The 17089-nt window shown below is 37.0% G+C and overlaps 1 protein-coding gene across 2 annotated transcripts in view; it reads left to right on the plus strand.

The window, feature by feature from the left end:
* The window catches only part of LOC124596433 (COP1-interactive protein 1), a 398432-nt gene that overhangs the window by 211558 nt on the left and 169785 nt on the right, over positions 1–17089 (plus strand). For both annotated transcript variants that reach the window (XM_047135568.1, XM_047135569.1), the window contains exons 11-13: positions 5844–5978; positions 7292–7420; positions 15601–16537. In XM_047135568.1, the coding sequence (XP_046991524.1) occupies positions 5844–5978; positions 7292–7420; positions 15601–16537 (1201 nt within the window). The remainder of the gene's footprint in view (positions 1–5843; positions 5979–7291; positions 7421–15600; positions 16538–17089) is intronic.

Here is a 17089-nt window from a genome sequence, read left to right on the forward strand (position 1 = left end):
AATATTTTCCTCAAGGGGTAATGTAGAAAAGCAAGGTATTGAGAAGCTGAAGTGCTGCATTATGGGGAAAGAAAGAGCAAGTCATCTAGGATCCTAGGTCAAGATAGGCACAAAACACTGCAGATTATAAATAGGGACCCAAGAATGATACTTTACTAGAGAGATTCCAATTTTGGATAACCTAAGTGTTATCAGAAATTTATGCAATCCACTGGCCAGTACACTTCATTTAAGACTGGAGGCTGGACAAGAAGTGAGATGAGCTGATTGCCTGAGAGAGAGAATACACTGTGAACCATATTTTTTTTTACAATTATGAAATTCAGGGTGTAATGTTCCAAATACATGTGCTTCTTATGTTAAAACTTTCAGTTCCTTTGTATTCTGTTTCTTATGAATTTGGATGTGAAATGAGAATATATAAAAACTGTGTCTTTATGCAGTTGACTGTTACATAGTATGAGGTATTCTTTCTCTTGTGATAAATGTGAATATAGATGCAAAATATGCATTATAATTTGCAAACACAAAATTATCTAATATATGCTGTTAAACAGTGAATTGTATCCTGAAACTTCCTGGCAGATTAAAACTGTGTGCCCGACCGAGACTCGAACTCGGGACCTCTGCCTTTTGCGGGCAAGTGCTCTACCGTCTGAGCTACCGAAGCACGACTCACGCCCGGTACTCACAGCTTTACTTCTGCCAGTACCTCGTCTCCTACCTTCCCAACTTTACAGAAGCTCTCCTGCGAACGTTGCAGAACTAGCACTCCTGAAAGAAAGGATATTGTGGAGACATGGCTTAGCCACAGCCTGGGGGATATTTCCAGAATGAGATTTTCACTCTGCAAGGTTCGCAGGAGAGCTTCTGTAAAGTTGGGAAGGTAGGAGATGAGGTACTGGCAGAAGTAAAGCTGTGAGTACCGGGCGTGAGTCGTGCTTCGGTAGCTCAGATGGTAGAGCACTTGCCCGCAAAAGGTAAAGGTCCCGAGATCGAGTCTCAGTCGGGCACACAGTTTTAATCTGCCAGGAAGTTTCATATCAGCGCACACTCTGCTGCAGAGTGGAAATCTCATTCTGGAAACATCCCCCAGGCTGAGGCTAAGCCAAGTCTCCGCAATATCCTTTCTTTCAGGAGTGCTAGTTCTGCAACGTTCGCAGGAGAGCTTCTGTAAAGTTGGGAAGGTAGGAGACAAGGTACTGGCAGAAGTAAAGCTGTGAGTGCCGGGCGTGAGTCGTGCTTCGGTAGCTCAGATGGTAGAGCACTTGCCCGCGAAAGGCAAAGGTCCCGAGTTTGAGTCTCGGTCGGGCACACAGTTTTAATCTGCCAGGAAGTTTCATATCAGCGCACACTCCTCTGCAGAGTGAAAATCTCATTCTGGAATTGTATCCTGATGGACTATTTTATCAGAGGTAGTTTGAAATAGCTTTTTTTTTGCAGCATAGTACTGATTATAGTACTGAGCCAAGTGACCTAGCACCTTAAAACAAAGGAACATATATGTTTGTCTCTTAACTGAAATTCAGAAACTGATATAATGCAGACACAATTATCGTAGCATCAAATACCCATAAAGATCAGGCCTGAACTCTCTCATGTGTGACACTGTTAACCTCAGCAAGTAAATGCTTGGTAGCAGTTACCGAATACTTTGTCTTGTATGTTGTTCAATGTTTTCCTTTCTTATTTTCAAATGAGGGAAGAGACTAATCCTGTTCCATTGTAGACTTTGATTGCAGCTTTCACATCACCAGAAGGGATCAGCAAACCCCATAATCATGTGTCAAGTTCTGCTTTCACAGAACAAGAGTGTAGGCTGCTGTCCTGCAAGAAGGAGGCAAGGCAGTTTCCCCAAACTGCTCCTTTCCCCTCTGGAGGTTATAATTCTGATTTGCTTATGCTCACAGCCAACTGTCAGTTTATAGTGTCTTTCCTATAGCTGCCAGAAAACAAAACTTTGTAAAATGTTTTGACCATGCCAAAATTCTTTCCCTAATGTGCAGATATATTTCTGGTTCTACTACTAAGCTCAGTGCCTTATCACTTCTACATGTAGCATTGGCAAGTGTGTGTAACATGGCTATGAATGCCAACAAAAGATGTAAATTATTTTTGTAATTATCGAAATGGTTCAAAAGAGAAAGAAAAAGCTGCTATTTCTCAACAGAAACAATCAGTTATTGAAATCTTAAATAGAGCCAAAAGAAGAAAGGAAACAAAGACCATTTTTGAAAAAGCTTTTGAAGTTTTTGTGGAAGTAAACATAATAATCAAAAAGCTCCCCTATCGGCAGGAAGTTATTTCAAAGCATTAAAGCTTTGTCTTCGGGCATGTTGCATGACAATATTTTAAATATGTGTGCCTAACCATTTACACACACACACACACACACACACACACACACACACACACGCATATACACTAGCATGTGCACACACACACACTCACTCACACACACACACACACACACACACACACACACACACACACACACACATGAATTTTGCCTAAAATATATGTGCATTTTACCAAAAATAAAACCACATTTTCAGGTCCTTATTCACCAATACTGCCAACAGTGTCTTCCCATGGGTAACATTTGTAGAGCCCGCAGCTCGTGGTCTAGTGGATAACGTTGCTGCCTCTAGATCATGGGGATCTGGCTAACTTTTGTGTCTCATTGAAAATGAGATGCATCCAAGCTTCATCTCTTTAAGTAGTGTTCCTTCATCTACCTAACAAATTCTAATCCACTCATCTGTCAAACCTACTGTCGGTCCTGTACCGCATTTGCAAGACTCATGCTTCACAGGCATTTCCCATCCTATATAAGGTAGTGTCACTTGTGAAAGCAGCTGCATTGCATACACATACAGCATTTTAAATGGGGGTGACAACTAACCAGCTTTATATCCATACAAATGTACACTGCCAGATGGAGGCTAACAGCAATGACTTCAACAGTTACTTCAGTATTTGTGCAATTCTCTTGGCAGTTATCAGTTTCTTTGACTATGTCTTTCCCTCTCTTCCTCCCATTACCTCCCCACCCCTTCATTTCACTGTACATATGATCTACTCCCAACAGCCAAGCTCCTGTCCTCTCCTACAATCCCTCTCATCCTGAGCAGCCACTTATAACTTGCAAGTGGGTGCATTTGGATGTTGGTGTGGCTATGTGCGTGCACTTAAGCTGAAGAAAGTGGTAGTTAATAAACTCCCTTTGCTACTATAAATGTCATTTTGATACACACAACTTAGCTACAGGTGCGTGGTTGGCTTTTCTCATTTTTGTTTATTGTTTCCATCCCTGATGGAATTGCACAAGATAGTCTAATGTAACTGTACAAACCTGACTGAGTCACTGTAAGTTCTCAATTGTTTGAATTGGTAGTCTCACAATTCAATGATAGATGCAATACCATTTATTTAGATTTCCCATTTATTCAGGCCAAAACACATTCTGGCAATGATTAGCTTATGTATGTCTTTTCATATCACACAATATTTGTGAACAAGAATGCCATTATTAACCGCATTCTGATTAGTCCACCTTTTCTTCAAGATAATAATGCCAATAAACCAAGTTATCTGTTGTACATAATGTCTTTTAGACAGTGGCAAACTCTTCAGAACACATTCACATAATGAAGTCCTCTGTTGTTCATATACTAATCATATACTGATGAGAAAATTTCACCAACACACCATTTGATCGAAGATGGATAATTAAAAACAGTTCTTGGAGTCAGTCATAAGATCTTTACTAGTATATTAATACAGAAAAGTTAGGTTGACTATTACAGCTGGGCATTCTTCTAAATAAGTTAGAAAGATATTTACACTGAATAATTATAGTCACATGAGTAGCTAATACCCTCTTTCACACAAAGAACTTTATATGGTATTGAACTTTAACTGTGAACTTTTTCACTTATATGTGGACTTTGATATAGAAATATTGAGTGACTGATATCAGGTGAAAACTTTTCCACTAAAATATTAACATGGTGATTGCAAAGCACAGACTGCCTACTTATTGTCTGGAGGTGGCATATATAGACAAACATCAGGACAGCTGGTGAAATCAGTAATCAAATTTCACTTTATAGTGATGTAAGGGTCAAATTTAGTAGTGGTGTCATTCCAGTGAAGCAAGCAATAATTTTACTTGATTGTACGTTAGATAACTATACAAGTAAGAAAGTCTGATGCACTGTCTGGCTGATACAGTGTGCATCTCCCTGGTGGTTTACCAAATTTCATGGAAATTTCTCAGGTTTTCAGTTTTCCTAATTTTTTTTAATTTCTTAAGTAGCACCTTACTCATGTAATCAAATCTATTATCTCGGTTAGAAAAATTAGGACAGTAGAAGTATAACATCCAGTCAGCAAGGAAGCTTGAAAGATCAAATCATGGGAATATTTTCGGGTGGGGCAAACCTAGTTACAAATAATTAAAATATCTTTTTGTTGTTGTTGTGGTCTTCTGTTTAAAGACTGGTTTGTTGCAGCTCTACATGCTACTCTGTCCTGTGCAATATTCTTTATCTCTGAATAACTACTGCAACCTACATCCTTATGAATCTCGTTACAGTATTCATCTCTTGGTCTCCCTCTACAGGTTTTACCCCCCGCCACAGACTTCCCTCCAATAACAAATTGGTGATCCCTTGATGACTCAGAATGTGTCATATCAACTGATCCCTCGTTTTAGTCAAGCTGTGCCATAAATTTCTTTTCTCCCCAATCCTATTCATTACCTCCACATTAGTTACATGATCTACCCACCTAATCTTTAACGTTTTTCAGTGACACCACATTCCAAAAGGTTCTATTCTCTTCTTGTTGAAACTGTTAATGCTTTTATACATGACTACATCTCATACAAATATATTCAGAAAATATGTAATAACCTATATTCATTGTTAACAAGTTTCTCTTCTTCAGAAACACTTTTCTCGTCACTCCCATCTGTATTTTATACCCTCTCTGCATGGGCCATCATCAGGTATTTTGCTTCCCAAATAACAAAATGTGTCTACTGCTTTAAGTGTCTCATTTCCTAATCTAATTCCCACATCACCAGATTTTTAGAAAAAATAAACTGCTTAATGAAAAGAAGGAAATTAGAGCTAGGTCTTTTTGGAAATAAACAATTATTACCTCATGACATTTTTAGGATCTCATGGCTTCTGAACATAGTCAATTACTGATTTCTCTTAAAAGAAAATATATCATGTAGAACTTATGGACCATTTGAATCAGCATAGTGCAATTAACTCTATGAACAGTAAATGTTAATGAAATATTATCTAACAAATAATTTCAATATTTTATTAATATACTAGCAGAACAATAGAGGAAAATTTTTATTTGTTTTAGGACTAATATTGTACCAAATATAGTTATTACAATCTGTTACATTTCATAGCATGAAGAACTAAATCAAATCAGTCATCAGATTGAAGACCACAACATCACCACTTTCTAAAAGTGTTTAATTTTAAAGTTTTAATGGAAGCAACTGAAGCTATATCCACAGTATTGATGTCACTGTGCTATTAAATATGTGCTGGCTTCTCCAGTGGCAAATGTTTCCAATATTCTGAATTTTTAATAACACAAGCACGCAAACAGAGCTTATTCTTTACAGTATATCCACATCCCACTTTAGCAGCTTGTTATAGTAAACTACACTCACCGGAATCAGTTATCCTGGTGTGCTTGAACTATAATCATTAAAATATGTGCTGCTGTACCATAGGAAATGTATAAAATGTTCATATATATTTCATAATAAGCTCTCTTGACAATTTTCTTACTGAGCTGTGTTTTAGGTGGCAATCAGGCTGCAAAAAGAGCTAGATGAAGCTGTACAAAAACTGAAGGCTCAGGAAGAAGTTAAGGAAGACAAGAAACCTACAAAGAAACCTCCCATGCTTGGTTCAATTGGAAAAACATCATCAGGGGAGGTTAGTATAACTCTGATTGTTTCCTAAGATTTTGTTACTGTGTGATAAAGTAAAGCAGATTGAACTAGCAGACTTAATGCTCCCACCAGAGAATAGTATCACATTTCTAAGTAAAGAGTAAGTTATGAGATGTTCATTCACTCTTATGACTTATACCAGAATATTATGATGTTGCATTTGACTGAAATCACAGTTTTAAAGGGAACCTTATCACCGTAGATTGAAGGTTAGTTATGTAAAGGTTATGGTGCTGGTTGAATACAATACCTCATTATGTCATTTTGTGGAACAAGGGCATATTACACTGTTGACAGTTACACAGATTATTCATAGATGGTTGCTGTTTTAAGGGGATATGTTGTGTACCCATACAAGTTTTTTTCTTTCTCCATCCTTCCACTTTAATACTCATAAGAGAAAGAAAAGTTGGTAGCTTTTGAATCCTTTGTGGAACTGGAGTAAAAGCTAGAGTACACACACACACACACACACACACACACACACACACACCCACACACACACGCACGCACGCACGCACCTGCGCCCCTACATAGTACCAGCTGGATTCAGAATGTTGAGATTACAGTTTGGCATGTGGACTAGGGTCAGGTAGGGGTTGCATCAGGTATGGTGTGTGGAAGGAGAGAGTGGTGGGAGGCAAGAATAGGGGCTTGGGGTGGGTAGCTAGTGGCTTGGTGTGAGGCAACTGGTTACCTGGCTAGGAATGTGAATTAGAGGGGTGTCAGTGACTCAATGCTTCTGCGATTCAGTTATTGGTCCCCTTTAATCCTAAATTATTTACATTCCATGAGACATTTCATAGTATACTCTTTCAGAACAAACACACAACGACAAACTTACAACTATATGACATAAAAATCATTCATACTGATACAGGTGGACAGAGTCAATTTACATATGACAGTTTTGTCGTAAGTGCAGTGTAACACACACAGTCATTGAAAACATGTGTTCGCTTCCAGTTTTTAGACAGCACTCTTTTATTACTGTTTATTGACCTGATTCTGTGCTCTTGTTGTACATTTTCCATGTGTGTTGATGTTGATTAAAAATAGATAACGTGGGACTTTCCAGATATACCATTCTTGCTTACTTCTTAAAATCATTTAGCTGCGATATTGAGTGTGTGTTTATATTTATTTTTGTAATTATGACTATTGTAGTAAATAATAAGTGCTGCATTGTGACAAAGGGGAGTGGATTATCTGTGGCTCTACTGTTTGTGCAATCTTCAAAGAATTTGTTTGTGTTAAACTGATAAAAGGACAACAGGTTTATGTTATATATTTCAGAAACTTTCTCGAGAATCTTTAACCAGAGGGGGTTCTCAAGATGATCCTGCACAGTTACTCCGAGATCTCCAAGATGCAATGGAGAGAGAAGCAGACTTAAGAGAGCAACTTCGTTTTGCTGAAGAAGAGGTATTGTATATTAATATGTGCTTCCCTGTTACTAGTTTTTATGACCAGTGATTCCATAATGAATTTTAATTATCTCTGCAGAAACGAGCTCATTCAGAAATTAAGCATGAGGGTATGTTTCAATCAGAACTGTTACTGTCAGTCTCTCAAATAACATACACTGAAGTTATGATGTCATTAAGTATATTTGATCCAACAATGATTGGCACTATTGATACAGATGAGATTTGATGCACAGCCATATTGAGTATATTTGCAGGACATTCTGTTGAATGACTTAACCAAACAAACATTTTTTGGACTCACTAATTCATAGAAAATGCTCAAAAAAATCGCACCACACTAGGCTTTTTGTGTATTTTTTTAAATTAGAACCTTCTCTCTCAGTACCCTTATGACCACAGCGAATTACTACATACAGTCACCTGTGTAATGGATGCAGAGGTAAACCTGCTGTCTCACTGCAGATCAGTAAAGAATGCTGTGTTACCAGTTGTGAATAGGAAAATGCAGCTTGTGTACACTTTTGAATCTGTCAACTTGCCTCAAAGATCTGTTTCAAGTTTAGGCCATGCAGACATTGGCACTATATGTAGGGCAAGGATGGTTGTCAGCATGGGAAGTACATACCAAATTGATGTTCACCACAGTGACACCATTCAAAAATTTGATTGCTATTGTGAAACACAAAACACTGAAGATCTGCATTGTAGTGAGTGCGTGCCATCAACAAAACCAGCTGATGGCTGCTGCATACTAATTTATGCCTGTAGATAATGCAACTTAACTGTGCACTACCTTTTTGGACTCACCTGTGGGGTTTGTGGTGACCTAGGCAACATGTAATAATCTCCACATGATCAGTTTGTCCTCTAGACATCCATTACAAACAGCAATGTATGTTCTGAACTGGTATCTTCTGCAGATGTCAGCTGCCTCTCATTGCTGTTGAGGTATTTAAAGGCTGTGCTGTGTTTGGGGTAGGATTCTCCAACCTGTTGTGTTGTCATATAAACAATATTTCAATGATGGATTTGTCCTTCAAGATGATGATTCATGATCATATTGCGCCCACTTTGTGAACACTTTCTTCCAGCAGGCAGGCCTGTGGTACATGCTGACAAGAGCTTGGTTCAGCACTGTTTGGCCCAATTGAAACTTGCAATGTTTTGTCACAGGAATCTCATGATATGGTGGATGACTTAAGGAGGTCAACTGTTGAAGAGTGTGCTTTTATGGATGGTTTGCCACAGCATAGAATGTTTTCAAGTGCAGACTTTGATCTCATGGATGTCCAGAGAAGTGAACTTTTCAACAGACTGCCTTGATTTTGACTATTGTTTTGTTTAAAATGTTTCCAGAAATTACTGCAAATGAGTTGCAGGCATTTTCGAAAACATGTATTCATCGTAGTTGAAGTGTTCCACATCCACAAGGGATAAAAGTTTTGATTTTTTTTTATTTCATAGTTTTTTTTGCTTCATAAGGTATAATCTATCATTCCCTATTCCTGCTGAATCAAACCTCACAAATGTTCACAGATATGCTGGTGATGCAAAACTTACTTCAGCAGTTTGTATTTTGTTCCAATATAAATACATCAATTGTATTTCAATGAAAATAATCAATTTTTGGAAAATATAAATGGATAGATGAAAAAAAATCTACTCATCAAGCAGTGGCACGAGAAAACAGAGGTAAAATTTAAGGAAATGTGCAAGCTTTCGAATCCAGTGGCTCCTTCTTCTGGCAGAATTGTTGAAGGGGATGGGAGAGGGACGAAGAAAAAGGACTGGCAATGTTTAGGAAAGTGGTGACTTCAAGCAAGTCATGCTGAATCCTGGGTCAGGAGAGACTTACCAGAGAGGATGAGAAGGAAAGACTAATTGCTGGGGACTGTGCTGGATGAGAGATTATCAGTTGTATTTGTAACTGGATATTATACCTAAACATTCAAAGAATAATCTGTGGGAAAAATGATATTTCTAATGTTATTGATCAGGTGATTGTTTCAGTTCAGTTTCAAAACTCACAAAGTCAAAATATCTTTCCAAGGATGAAAGTGTGTTAGAATATTAGCTGTTCTTTGGGCAGTACAAAACATCTTAAAGTTTTAAAATCAACAATACAATTTAAAAAGACAGCTAAACAGGAAAAACATATAATCCTTCTGAACATAAAGGAAACCATGCATCTTAATTAAATACAGATACTTTGATTATTGAGAGGAAAGTAGTCATATTTATTGAGAAAATGTGACATACTATTTGTAGGAACTGCAGACAATGAACCATACAAATATGTTGATTACATGACATTCTTGCAGTATAGTAATGGCATTTCCTTGATGTTGATTCCGTACAGCTGTAATGGAAAATACCTCTTATTAAATCTCTTTGCAAATCGTGATGATGGTTTATCTCAACAAGCTGCAAGCTTTAAAACTGAACTTGCATGAGATTCTAGCTAGGACTTGTATGTAACGCCTTCCGGTATTGACTGTGACGTGTTCCATTGTTATGGCCATTGGTGGACAATTGTTGAAGCTTGGCTAATATAAAATTATTTCCATGCAGGCAGTATGTCCTTTGATAGTAAAGTTACTAACATCATGACAGACATTTATCAGGAAATTTTATGTGTTATTAAAATTTTGACCATCAAGATCTCATGTGAAACTTATCCTTGGAATGAAGTAAAAGTTACATAACTTGATGTTGGAGGCATGTAGAAAAATAGGAAAATAGAAAATAAAAGCTTTATGAAGATGACATACTGCTGACTGCCTGACTGGCTGACCAATCTTACATAAATATTTAAAAAATCATAATTACATTTTTCTATGAATTTCAAATGGAGGTTGTTGTAAGAAGGGTTGTAGAGCCAGAGGATAAATCCTTGTAATAGAAGTCATATGCTAATAAGTTTTACTTATTTCTGGTAGATTAACAGTATCAATGAACAATGGAAGTAACCCATTAAATGAAATGCATAGGAACACTACATTCACAATTACATAGAAGGTTGTACCTTTATTACAGCAATGTAAAGACTAGCCATATTTGGATTGCCTTCTATATTTGACTTCAGTATAGCTGCTGGTCAGTGTTCAGGCAAACCATACCCATATGGAAGATTCGTATAACCACAGAATGCTGAAATAATGCAGATGTGAAATATAAATAAACAAAATAACTGATTACTGTAAAACCTTCCCACAGAATGATCTGATGCACTTGGTATTTGAGATTCATTCTGCAGAAAACACTTTAGGATTCAATCATAGACAATATCTTAGGTGTCAAGCAAATTAGGCACTTAAGAGCACATGTTGGAAAACCAAGAGATATTATTAGGAAATCCAACCATGTTAGCATATTGTTACATAGAACGTGAAATGCATACCATGTCCTAGATTTAGAATGAGAGCACTTCAGAAGAATGCTCTCCTACTTCATTGAGAAGAATGGAAAGCAGGTTACAGTTTATGTTCACATTGATGACAAGTTCATCAGATACAGCACATGTTTATACCCAGAAAAAACATAAAACTATAAGCTGTTGTCACCAGTCAAGGACCTGCAACAAACAGATAGGAAATTCACTGTCTATTTGTAGGTTAACACCATTGTGTTTACACTTTGTGGCTCCTCTGTCATTTTCCCATCATTTTCCTTTTCTGTTTGCACATGATATTTTTACAGAACGATATGGGTTGCTGCTAGTGATTGAAAAGAATGCTCCTGATATGATTTACATTTTACTGTATTTTTCCTCCCACTGACATTTGTATCTATACATATATTTCCAAATAACAGATGTACAGTAGAACTTCTTTTCCCACTTCACACCATGCTTTCTCTGTAAATTGCCTCCTGCTGTAGCCTGGGAGCTTATAGGTTTATAAAATAGGATGTTGTCTTTTTCTTTTTTCTCAGTCTTCTCACTGGTTTGATTCAGCTTCTACATCAACCCCTTAAGCTCAAAGTAACATGTGCATCTTATGTCCTCAGTTATTTGCTAGATGTGTTCCATTCTTGCCACACAGCTTTTACTCTCTATAGTTCCCTCTAGTAGCATGGAGGCTATTCCCTTACGCCTTAGAAAATGTACTATCATCGTGTCCCTTCTTCTTTTCAATGTCCTCCATATGTTGCTTCTTTGCAAATTCTGTGGAAAGCCTCCTCATTCCTGATCTTAAGAGTTCACATGATTTTCGGAATTCTTTTGTAGCAATACATTTTGAATATTTCAATTGTCTTCTGTTCTGATTTTACCAATGTCAACAATTTGCTGCCATACAGTGCTGTGATGCAAACGTACATTCTCTGAAATTCCTTCCTCAAATTAAGGTCTGTATTTGATACTAGTAGATTTCTCTTGGCCAGGCAGGAACGCCCTATTTGCCTGTGTAGTAGATTTCTCTTGGTCAGGAATGCCCTCTTTGCCTGTGATAGTCTGATTTTTATGTCCTCCTCCTTCATATGTCATGGGTTATTTTACTTCCAAGGTAGCAGAATTCCTTAACTTTGTGTGCTTCATGATCACACGTTTTGATTTTTTGTTTCTCACTATTTTCTTCTACTACTTCTCATTACATTTGTCTTTTTCCAGTTTATTCTCAATCCATAGTCTGTACTTATTGGACTGTTCACTCCACTCAATAGATCCTGTAATTCTTCTTAGCTCTTACTGAGGATAGCAAAGTCACCAGCTAATCTTATCACTATGTCCTTTCACCCTGAATTTTAGTCCCACTCATGAACCTTTCTTTCATTTCCATCATTGCTTCTTCAATGTAAATGTTGAAGAGTAAGGGTGAAAGACTGCATCCCTGCCTTATGGCTTTTTTAATCCTTGAGAGCATGTCCGTTTTTTATGACATGAGCAAGTGCACAACGTACTACTCATACATATGTAAGGAACAGCTGTCTTTATGCTACCAAGGTAAATATGTGTGGGCAACTTCACAGTTTAATCTTAGTTTAGTTAAACTACAATAAAACAAACTTGCATTAAATGAGCTGAATCACTCTTTAACCAAGCAGTAATAAAAGATCTTTCATTATATCAATCTGTTGTCACGTACAAGTGTTATCCCACAGTAATGTCCCACTTGAAGCATTAAACAGCACAGTTGCATTAGATCCCAGCAAGATGCTTATTTGATTGCTAATTATCTTGCAGATGACTGCCATATTGGGGGTGTGCTGTTGGCTCAGAATCTGGGTCTTTTTCTTTGATAGATAGTAATTTATTTTATTTTATTTTTAATTTTTATTAATTATTTATTTATTTATTTTTATTTATTTATTTATTTATTTTTGCCTCACTCGCTGTTTATTTTATGTTACTGCTGCTCACTTGGATGTATGATAGCACAACTTAGCACTGTGTTAGCTGAAGCACTAATGAGGCAATAGGTAAGGGCTTGAAGGGGGGGGAAAAAAAACCACATGTTATTTGTAGTTGGCTCACTTTGTACATAGGTGTGCCTGCCCGAGGGTTAATCTGAGCATTTCCTTCTTGGTCTTCCAAACTTACTGTTGCCTCTTGGTTCTTGTTCATATTGTTTTCACTCTCTTTCCCTATGGCCTACTTTTATTTTTCTTAGAATTTCAAAAACATCATGCACCTTGTTTCCATTATCAAGTGCAACATCAGAACTGCCTCTCAGGTGTCTTTATCTTTCTTAAAGTGAAACTGATGGTCATCTAACAGATCCTCCATTTAATTTTCAATTCTTCTGTACGTTATTCTTGTCAGAAAGTGACTTTAATGAGATGTAAAGCTGATTGTGCAGTTGTTTCGCACCTATCTGCACTTGCTATTTTTGGAATCGTATGGATGATATTTTTCTAAGTCTGATGGCATGGTGCTAGTCTCATGGATTCTGCACACCCACTTGAATAGTTGTTTGCCTGCCATTTCCCTCAATGTTTTTAAAAATTCTGATGGCATGTTATCTATCCCTTCTGGTCTTCCAGAGCTCTCTTCAGTTCTGGCTTTAATACTGAATCCCCTACATCATCCATATCGACACTAGTTTCTTCTTCTGCAAGTCAGGAGACAAGTTCTCCCCTCATACAGGCCTACAGTGTACTCTTTTCACCTATCCACTCTCCCCTCTCTGTTTAATAGTGGAATTCCCAATACACTTTAAATCTTACCAACATTGTTTTTAATTTCACAGAAGGTTGTTTTGAGTTTTCTACATGCTGAGTCAGTCTTTCCGAGATCTTTTTCTTTCTCAATGTATTTGCATTTTTTCTGCATTCATTTCATTTTGGCTGCCCTGCACTTCCTATTTCCTTTATCCCTAAGTGATTTACATTGTTGTATTCCTGCCTTTTCCTTAACATTTTTGTACTACCATCTTTTGCTGATCAATTGAAGTATTTCTTCTGTTACCCACGGTTCCTTTGGAGTTAATTTCTAGTATCTGTGACTGACTGTCCAATATCTGTAATTGCCCTTTTTAAAATTTCCATTCCTCTTCTACCCAGTTTAGAGATGTCCATCCTCTTCAACTAAACTGCCTGCCATGATATACTTTATTACATTATCCACATCCTTAATGTACTTCTAATGCATCACATCATTTATCAGTATTTCAGTTTCCCACTTCCTTCCACATTGATTCTTCTGTATGATTGTCTTAAACTTCGGTCCACACTTCCCATAAAAAGCTAATATTCAAAACCTGCTCATTAATTTTCAAAATAAAACAATATGGCTCTGTGTTTGAAAAGGTGACAAAACTCAGATTGCGTGGCAATACAGATACCAAGTCACTGGTGACTGCTTGGTAACATATTGTGAACCATTTACTGGTATGTTTTTGTGCAGTCACACCATCTGTGGAGTTCTAATTAAATAGTTGCTGTTTATCTTCTATCAATTGCTTAATAATCCCTTGTTTATGTTGAATTTATTCAAAGGAAATTGTTACCTACACCAGTAACAACACAGACCTGGATAGAACATGCTGCAACTTCACATCTGACTTTGCAATGAACACTGCTAAATGGCATGTAGCTAACAAGAGTTTCCTATTCTTGTGTCTAGATAATTGGATAACTTGTAGAAGGGTAGCTAGTGAGCTATTTGAATTGGTAGCTAACAAGGTATGTTTGAATTGGTAGGAATTCTCAGTTTCTTGCTGCATGTTAAATGGGAGCTTGTTGCGTACATTTTCACCAGAGTACATAACTACATCTGAAGCATAAACAAAGAGCAAAGCCTTGATGAAAATTGGTCTTAAGTCTTATTATGTGAATGCCCAAATTGTAGGTCAGCTGAAACAGATGTTTATTATCATCATCAAAAACCATTAAGAAGTAAATACACTAAGAAGTGAACGTAAGAAGTACAAGATCCTTAAAGAGGCCTCTGTAAGACATTTGGTTATGTACCTTACACAGTATCCCTGTTGTAGACTTATGTTGAATAAATACTTTATTTACTATGTGTGCATTTCCCCAGAAAATAATTACACCAGACAAGACAAAATAAGCAAACAACTTTGTCTTTAAATAAAGACAGCAAGATACTGCTAAGAGCAAATTACGTTGAAACAAGCTTTTGAACTCATTTTGTACCAGAACAGGAAAGGAAATTGAATAGAAGACATCCTATTTAGGTAAGACATTAAAAACCCCAGTCTAGAAGGCCAGATGAGGATTGGGACCCCACTTCACTGATGATGAAAATAAGTGCACAACCTCAGTCTATACTGATTCCAGAATACATAGGAAATAATTGTTGTGTTAGGTCAAAATAGTGAAGGAGAGGGCCATAAAAGACTCCTTTGAGGGCTGTACAAAGCTTTCGTGCTGGTAATTACTTTTTTAATTATGCTTGTTACAATAAACTTTTTGTGGCTCTTTTTTCATTTCATGTACAGTGCCAATTTTAATTTCTGTTCATGTGTATTTGCTTTTAATTTTTTTGAAGTTTAAAGCTACTGACTTTTACTATTTATGCAATGACAAATAGTATTTAAATTATCAGGGACTTTTTTATAAATTTCTGACTGTAGTTTTGGGACAGAAACATTTTTTTCCAATAGTTAGTCAGTGTTTTGCTATACTGTATACATCATTTATATTTTTAAAGTAAAAGAAATAAGTCTGATTTTTTTTCTGATCTGTAATAGACGATTTTTAATATTGTCTTAGCTGCAGAGAAGAGGATGGTCAAAAATGATATTGCGAGATATCACAGAAGCACTTCCCTCGGATGTGCACTCTGAATTATTGTCGAAGCTTTCTGGCCTGAGTCATCATGAAACACCTGTTCCCAAGGAAGTGCTCCATTCATCATTCGGATTGCAATCCAGTGAAGATCCACTGCAAATCAGTTCACTGGCTCGCCCAGTGGTCATCCAGTCTGCATTTAAATCACATACAGCAATGCATTCTCTCTCAAAATCAGTTGAAAAATCTGACATGGGAACACAGACACTGAATGTAAGCAACTGTACTACGAGGTCAGTTCAGGTATCTCTTCCAGAAATAGAGTATCAAGTGTCATCAACACAGACTTTTCACTTTGAGACAGTTAACGAAGAGACGCAGACGTCTGCACAAAGAAATTTTGAAGTTGAAACACAGACTGACACAGAGTCTGTAAATCAGTGTACACAGACAGATTTTATACACAGTGTTGAAACAAGAGAAACTCAGTGTTATGCAGTTCACTCTATCTCAGACATAAAAGAAGTGCAGACTGATTTTACAGCCTACATTGATGCACCATTGAATGTGCAGGCCATTAGTGAAAATGAGATGAGATTCTTAGACAGTGTAGAAAACATTTACACTGGATCATTTGTTGAGAACAAATCAGATTCAGACGAATATCTAGATGCAGCAGAAACATTGACAGAAAGTAGAACACCAATGAATGACAGTGCAGGGGAAAATATAAAAGACACTACATCTGTTGGTGTCCAGGTTATACATGGTGAATTTGTTGATGAAACAAGCAGAGCACCTGCACTTCATCAAAATGTTATTGCTATGCGACAGATGCAGTTTTCCCTGTCTACAATGTATCCACATGGAGCACTTCTGTCATCTTGTTCACCCATGTCAGTGCTGATGGCACCTTTAGGTATGAAGACAGTGTGTATTTGTTCAAAGAAAAGTTTTAATTTTCTTGTGGTGCTTACACTTGTTTTGTGTGTAATTTTTTTTATGTTCTACACAAGGAAATTAAAAAATTTCTGATGAAGCAGTTCTCTGAAACCACACAGTAATATTTCACATATCTGAAAAACAATAAGAATAGAACCAATTTTCCAGCACTTGATATTTACTGACTGTGTGTTTCCAGATAATATTGCTCCTAGTTGTAAGTTCTAGACTGTAAATCACTGAAATCCTTCTTTTCAGGCTCAAAGATTGCGCAAGAAGTCAGCTAGGGTCGAGGATGATAATGAATCGCTGGTGTTGCAGCTGAAGAAAATGGCTACAAAGGCCAGAAGTATGTTTTATCTTATCAAAATGCCTGAGGGTTGGAAACCTAATTCATCATTTGTAATAGTAGTTCTTGCTTTTTCCTCTGACACTTCTTACAAAAGCCTGTTTTCTGATTTATGATCCCACAAATTTCTTGCATTGCATTGAATGCTTTATGTTCTTTCTGAGCCGTGACCATTTTCTA

This window comes from Schistocerca americana, chromosome 2 (genome assembly GCF_021461395.2).
Source record: "Schistocerca americana isolate TAMUIC-IGC-003095 chromosome 2, iqSchAmer2.1, whole genome shotgun sequence".
NCBI lineage: Eukaryota > Metazoa > Arthropoda > Insecta > Orthoptera > Acrididae > Schistocerca > Schistocerca americana.